At 44.0% G+C, this 7,562-nt stretch overlaps 1 protein-coding gene across 1 annotated transcript; it reads right to left on the bottom strand.

The window, feature by feature from the left end:
- Nucleotides 1–4,085: 4,085 nt before the first annotated feature.
- LOC117547862 (potassium voltage-gated channel subfamily D member 2-like) lies at nt 4,086–6,618 on the bottom strand. The gene is made up of 2 exons (XM_034218750.1): nt 6,177–6,618; nt 4,086–5,926 (listed from the first exon to the last, which is right to left on the bottom strand). The coding sequence occupies exon 2, from the start codon at nt 5,854–5,856 to the stop codon at nt 4,741–4,743; it is 1,116 nt and encodes a 371-aa protein (XP_034074641.1). The 5' UTR covers nt 5,857–5,926; nt 6,177–6,618; the 3' UTR covers nt 4,086–4,740.
- Between the last annotated feature and the right edge of the window lie 944 nt (nt 6,619–7,562).

Genomic DNA, 7,562 nt, shown 5'->3' with positions numbered 1-7,562 from the left:
ATATGTAATTTATGAATCCCTATCAAATGTTAATAAATCATTCAACCCACACCTCCATAACACCCTTTTAAATCTCTAGCTGCCAGTGAGAAGCTGCCTCAGTGTGATGAAAACAAAGAGAATAAAAGGAATGCAGTGGCTTGCGTATTTTCAATTTAGCAGAAAAAAGAGCATCTTTGTTTTGTTTTTCACAGATTCTGTCTTTCACAATGATCCTAATCTGCTCTGAAGAAGACTGCCTGTTCCCGCCCCTCGCTCTCACTCCTCCATTTCAAAGTCATTTGCATGGGCAGAAAGGAGCCAGCACATAACATATTTCAGTGCCAGGTTTTCCTCATTAAGTCACCTGTCACTTCAGCACCATTATACCAGGCTCATATTAGCATCACCTCTCTTTCCCAATAAAGCACCTGGAGAGGCACTATAGGCCTACAGGCTAATGGCAGCCTACATATCCCACATCAGCCACTTAATTCATCACATAATGGATTGCTGATTTTCATAATGTGCACAACATACACAATGCCAAGTGGTGTAATGTATTCCGCTGAACACAAAAATGACACCCTTTGCAGTACATCATCATCATCAGTACACCAAATGTTCTCGCTGACTGTCGTGCTCAGTTGAAAAAAAAAACTGAGTGAAAATCCTCTGCATTGGCTGCGAGGGGGATTGTAACTTATCAAACCACATGCCTACTACTGTATATCATCAAAAATGCATTTGTTATCTCAACGATACAGATGCAGTAAAGGCCCTGCAGATTGTCCCTGTACATTTCAATTACATTTGACATGTGGTAAAGGCCTTCAAAAAGCTTTGTTCTGCACCACATCGAAGCATTACGCTAATGATTTGCATTGTAGGCTTTGATTGCAATGGGGTTGAGGTGTCAACACTGGCAGCATGATAATGGTTACACTTGCTGTGGTTTATGGGCCCAACACTGACCCCCAAGTCTGTTAACCTTGCCTCCTCTGTCTTGTAAATCCTACCTTGAGAGGTTTATAGGGCTCAGCTGTCAAGCCTTTTCAGTCGTATTTGGTGGGTGGAGCTGTAGCACAGACAAACGACACGGTGATACATTTTGCATCTGTTGAGTGTCAACAATGTACATGTGTTTGTTGCAGCAGCGAACAAAGCACATAGTAAACACCACAACAAATGCGTAATTTAAAATTGTTTTTCTTAGCATTATTCAGAAGCAGCATATGAAAATATTGATATGAGGATTGGGAGAAAAGCGTGTGTTTGTTGTGGAGGCTCATTCTGATTGTCAGAGGTAATGTCAGTTTGTGTCCAGAGTAACGTGAGTGTGGCACACTAAACCCTGTCCTCCCCACTCCCCTTCCCTTGTGGGTTGCGCTTGACTTCCACCGTTTTCACAGCTGCTCTCAGCAGTGCACTCCATTACACCTTAAATCACTTAAAAGATCTGAAGCACCAAAAAGTCCCTCTACAACTAATTCACCCTGACGGTGTGGATCATCTAGAAAAAACAAGAGCAAGAAAAAACTGCAGTCTGATTCCAGCCTGATAAAGTTGAATGCTCTCTTTATAATGGAATATATTGCTGCCTTAACTGGACAATAGTACATCAAGTTACAAAATCATACACTCAGACCTGAGAGCAGTTTACAAGATTTTTGCACAACACAGATAACAATCGCATATTTTTCACAGCTAGGACCTTGGCAGGAGCGTTCTGACAGAGGCAGATTCCTCTTTGTCAGGTATTCGAAAGCAGCCACCGAGATTAGACTCAATAAATAAGGAGGGATAAGTGGGTCTTGTCCTGTGTTTGGTGGCACAGAGCTGTAGACACGCAGAGGCGTGACACGCAGCTGCACAGTGCTATTGATTCTCCGCTAGTCTCAAGGCACCCTTCCTTTTCATTCAGGCTGCCTGCCAAGTGCCTCTGAACAGGAGCCCCTGCTTTCCCAATGTCTGCACGTCTGCTTAAGCACAATCAATGGGCCATCAGCGGGAAACAGAATGCACGCCACTGTCTTTACTTCCTCAGGGTGGGAGTCAGGGAAATTGAAAATATATGTAGTGGAAAGGCATCATGATACCATGCAGGCATAAGGCATCATTGACTATCAGAATGAAATCAAAAGCCCCAGATGGATACAGCCAGCAGCACCCCCTCTAGAGCTTATTTGCAACCGAATTACACGACTATACCCCATCCATATCTTGCAGAAATAACTATTTGCTAGACCTGGATCAATTTTTTCTGCATTCTGAGATCTGAAACAAACTATCAGAGTACCTCATTTACCCTGACCAGATAAGCATTTGAAGGTTACTGGAGGAGAGTACAACAATAGATATTTCCCTCACTTCAGTGTCTTCAGCAGACAATGACAACCACAAATCAGCTCGACTGTAGGATTGTATGTGTTTTTTAAAAAGCACACCTCAAGACAATGATAGATCATGAGAAGGAGCCGACTTTGTCTTTCAGTGATAGGTATTCAGCCTCTCCACCGGTGGTCCACTATGCAGCATTCTGCACCACTGCAAGGCTTCAGTTGAGGTTGCAAATCTGTCAGAGAGGCTGTCATGGTTTACAATAGAGTGACAGAAACGTCCCCATTACCAAGGACATTTCAGTTTTGCTCTCGCACGGCAGAGCATCTTTTTCAAATCCATCTTAAGCAACACAAAGGGGATCCTGGGCTGAATGCAGCAATATCTTTGTTGCTTCCCAAAGATAAATAATGTACCCTCTTACACAACTCATCTCTCATCTGTGCTTTGAATGTGAATGGAAAGCATAGCCAATGCAGCATTACGTTTGAGGCGCTTCAATCACCAGATCGTGCGTATCACTAATTATGCACTCATTGGTCATTTCGAGGGTGAGTGGTAGTTCGACTGGTATTGAGTGAGTGCAGGGAGAAGCTTTGTATGCCATTAAGGTGACAGAGAATCCACTAACTCAGTGTCATCCGCTGCAGATAGCGAGAGGATGACGTTGTGATAATAAGTAATAATAATCAAAATTATAATAAGATCTGTTGCCTGCAGAGCTGAAGTGTACCAGGTGCCGAGTGTCTGCATCAATGCAGATAGAAGATCAAGAAGGATCCGTATCAAACACATGAAAAGTCAAGCAGGCAATTAGTTCTGTTTGTATAAGCGTGAACAATCCTGCATCAGTTAAACCAAAAGTAATTCAGAAAAAGTGCACATGTTATGTATACTTTAAATATGAACAGACACATCCTCAAGCACACACTTATGCACACACTTATACACACACTTAACACACAGCCAGTGGCAGTTTGTTTTGCAATGTTTGATCTGTGATGTTATGACTTTGAAATTAAAAGACAACATTATTTCAACAGGATCTAATGTCTGTGTCATCAGTGAGTAGCTGCGCCTGAGGACTAACATTGGCTGAGTGGCTGTACAACCTCATACGTGCAGCAGCGAGTAAATAAGCAACCAGGATATTTTTACACACAAATTAGAAACGGGACGATTATTATTTCCCACTGTATGACTTAATAATCGTGACTTCAGGCACTCAAATGCCATTCACTTTATTCATCTGAACGGATAAAAACCAATAGCAGCCAGTCGCTCTTTGACAACAACTTTTCAGCACCTTGAAAAGCATACCGCCCCAGAATGTTGAGTAAATAAATAAATAATAGCTCGAATAATATAATAACCCATGCCAGCATCCGAGCGGTTGAGTGCCCTCATCAATACACATTCATTTGATGTTACCGTTTTAACCGCTTTTAATTATTTCAGCACATTGTACAGCTGATGTTGTTCATGAGCACGACATTAGCATTCAAATGTTTACTGCAACTCTTTAAAAGAAGAAAGAGAAGAGGGAGAGAATGAACGAATGAGATGCAGGGGAAGCAGTGTGTGTGTGTGTGTGTGTGTGTGTGTGTGTGTGTGTGTGTGTGTGTGTGTGTGTGTGTGTGTGTGTGTGTGTGTGTGTGTGTGTGTGTGTGTGTGTGTGTGTGTGTGTGTGTGTGTGTGTGTGTGTGTGTGTGTGTGTGTGTGTGTGTGTGTGTGTGTGTGTGTGTGTGTCATCTATACATTTTTTAAACTACTTTGCCTTTAATTTAATCACTGCCTTGGCCAGAAAATGCAGTATGCAGGATCTTGATCAGTTAGGAGTCTTTTTTTCTTTGGCCCAAAGGTTTTTCCTCTCACACGGAATAAAAAAAACAGAAGAAAACTGAAAAATACAACAAAACAAATCCTCCACTGTCTTTTTTACTGGCCACACTGTATGTGTTTGCTGCGGCAACCTTTTCAAAAGAGCCCATCCAATAAAAGCCATTAAAAAACAGGCAGGGACGAGGCCTAACCTTCGGATAAGGGCTGCCTGTGAGGTGCAGCCTCATTGATAGGCAGTGAATGGTGCACGGAAGCCTCTATAAAGCCGACTGTTGGCTGAGCAGCACTTGAGGCTGTTAATATGCCCACTAAATGCACACCTGTGGCTGCACACAATTAGTTTAAACAATGGTCCCAAAATTAGGCTCTGTACGCTAATTCAACAGCTTCTCAAAAATTAGAAAAATAAAAAAATAGTTGATGAATTCATAGGATTACTGTAATTAAATAATCGGGGACTTGTTTCGTAGCGTGTTTGGCTATTACAATGAATGTTTCATGGAGGCAGTAAGCTGTGAGCCGGTGATTTATGGACAGTTGAAACAGCTTAAAGGGTTTTATGGACTTGTATGCAGCCACCTACCCCAGTGTTGTCATGGTGACAATGGTGTACCAAAACGCTGCAGGGATACTGGTGAACTTGCTGGCTGTGGAGCCTTTTTCTGCATAAAACATGACCGTTGCAAAGATAATGATGGCCATGGTGAGGGAGAATAGTAGGAAGCCCAGCTCGGAGGCGCAGCTCTTCAAGGTGTAGCCCAGGATGCGAAGCCCCGCAGAGTGCCGGGAGAACTTGAAAATCCGAAAGACCCGGAAGACTCTCAGCGTGACGAAAGCACCGCTCACCTGGTCATTATCCGTCATGACCAGGCCGATGTAGTAAGGCATGATGGCGACCACATCGATGACGCTCATCACACTTTTCATGAACTTGTACCTGCTGGGAGCTGCTATCAATCGAAGAAGATACTCAACTGTGAATATCATGACGCAGGCAGTGTCCAAACAAAAGAAAGCCAGGGAGTAACGGTCTCCACAAGACATCTCTTTTGCTCTGTTGGGCATCGCCCCACATGGAACTGTCTCAACCACATTGGCCATCACTGATATGGCAATGAAGAAGCCTGTGACATAGTAGAAGACCAGCGCCATGGTGCTGGTGTGAGGGTTTTCAAAAGCCCGCCACAGGAACTCCCGATGCGTGAGGTTCACCGGCGTGACGTCATTGCTCTGGTCCATTTCCTCGTCGTCTTGGAGCCTCTCTGCGTTTTCGCGCCGCCGGTCCTTGTACTCCTCATAACAGCAGTCCCCAATGATTTCGGCGATAATACCAAAGAAAGCCAGCTCCTCGTCGTACGCGGCTATGCATTCTTGGCGCGGATAGTGTAGTTTCCCCGTGCGGTAAAAATTGAGGATGTGTCTAAAGATGTCAGGGTCACGGTCGAAAAAGTACTCGTTTGTTTCGTCGTGGAAAAAAAAGTCTCTCTCAGTGCTCCCCAGCAAAGTGTCCGGGTACCTTTCTAAAGTGGTTCTCCACGTCTGAAACTTGGTCCCACTCACGTTGAGGATGATGAGTCCGTCCTTGCCCTTTTTCTTCTCTTGCGGGGGGATAGGCATAGGGGTGCTCGCCACGGGCATCCATCCTATGGCCGCCGCTCGGGCGAACGGGAGCCACGCCGCTACACCTGCTGCCATGCTGGCCTACAGTGTTTAATATAACCCTGCTCCGGTTATCACAGTGCTATGGTTCAGAGACGAATTGCATCTGCAGGAAGAACAGCAGATAGAAACTGGTGGTTAGGCGTTTGGAGCACCTAGGCTTAACAGAATGTGATAAGAAAACCCCCAAACCCATTTACTTAATCTGGCAATGCGCATAGCACTGATGAGTATCACTCTCAAAGCCTGTAACTGTTCATGTTATGGAAGCTCATACTTTGCGGCAGAATATGAATTGGCTTTGGAAAACGTCACCCATCAATAAGCAGGAATGAAAGTAAAAGAAAACCACCCACCTTAGGGAAGGCTGTTCTTTAAACTGCATCCACGGCGAGTTTAATACAAAATAGCGATCCTCGGAAGAGAACACTGCAGCCAGACGATAGAGGAAAAACAGAAGAATATCGTCGCATCAACAAGTTAAACAAACGGAGCAGCAGTTTCTCAGCAGAGAGTGGTCAGCCGTCCAAGCGCGATCTTTTTCTCTCTCCCTCTCTCTCTTCTTTTCATCCGCAAGGCAACGGTGCTCAGTTGCATGCGTTTTTCTCCCGTTGCAGCTACTCCTCAATAAACTCCTATTCCTCTCGTCGACTGCAAGACCACCCTCCCCCCTCCTCACCACCAAGCTCCGACTGTGGAGAGAGGAGAGAAAATCATATTCAGAGAGAGGAGTGGTCCTATCTGCACCCAGAAATTCCTCGGCCGCTCCTCTGGGGAGACTAATCAATGCGTAAAGGAGGCGGCATCTCCAGAAGCTCAAGTTATTGCTTATTTGTTTTCTCCCGCTGTACACCGTGAACCCTCACGATTTGACTTCTAAAATCTAAAATACAGTACATGAAACAAACCATAGATTGTTTTAAATAAGATGGGTTATTTTGTGTGGGTTTCTCGGCACATTAACCAAGTCCTTTGAAGATGTCCTTCGTTTTTCTCTTTAAAAATAAAAAGTCTAAAACGACTCGGTTTGAAGAGTTACGATGGATATATAAGACTCTCAGGGTGCAAAGCTTGTGGTTTATTGGTGACAATTATTGATCTTAATATTGGGGCTTATTGGTTGTTGTTTTTCATAACAGAAATATATTACAGGCTTCAGATCTGCAGCACATCGTGATCAATATTGTTTCTTGAATTGCATTGTTCTGTGATGCTACTGCATGGAGTTACACAGCTTAAAAGGTCAACATCGTTGGGCTACATTGCTCTGACATTTTCAGAAATAACCATAATCAATGAAATGCCTCTTGTGTGCCACAACACAGACCTGCCATCTCCGTGGGGATTTTATAAAACTGCATGGAGCATTTGTTGCGTATTCTGTGACTTCAGTTCTCCATGAGCCCACTGCCACTGAACCTTTAGAAGATTTCAGTCCAGTTTCAACCATTTTAGTTTTTCAGCTCCACGGAGAGCTCTAAAGCTTTCAACATCTTTCTCGTTTCCCGGTATGCTGCAGGTTACAGTTTCCAGAAATGTTTTACAGTGGATTCACTCAGCTGTACCACTTCTCCAGATCCGCTCAGCACAGAGGGGTTCAGAGTCATGGTTAACTACACACAGCTGCTGAGCTTAAACAAAATAGACTATGGTCTCTTCGATAATTGACCCAGACCTCCAGCCCCAAACCAAATGGGGGTTAAGATTAATTATCTTAAACATGTTTTAAAAAACACCAGCTG

Source organism: Gymnodraco acuticeps, unplaced genomic scaffold (assembly GCF_902827175.1).
Source record: "Gymnodraco acuticeps unplaced genomic scaffold, fGymAcu1.1, whole genome shotgun sequence".
Classification (NCBI taxonomy): domain Eukaryota; kingdom Metazoa; phylum Chordata; class Actinopteri; order Perciformes; family Bathydraconidae; genus Gymnodraco; species Gymnodraco acuticeps.
This window is presented reverse-complemented; position numbering and strand designations above follow the sequence as displayed.

Coding starts and splice junctions, on each gene's coding strand:
- LOC117547862 (XM_034218750.1), bottom strand. CDS start 5,856: ATGGCAGCAGGTGTAGCGGCGTGGCTCCCGTTCGCCCGAGCGGCGGCC.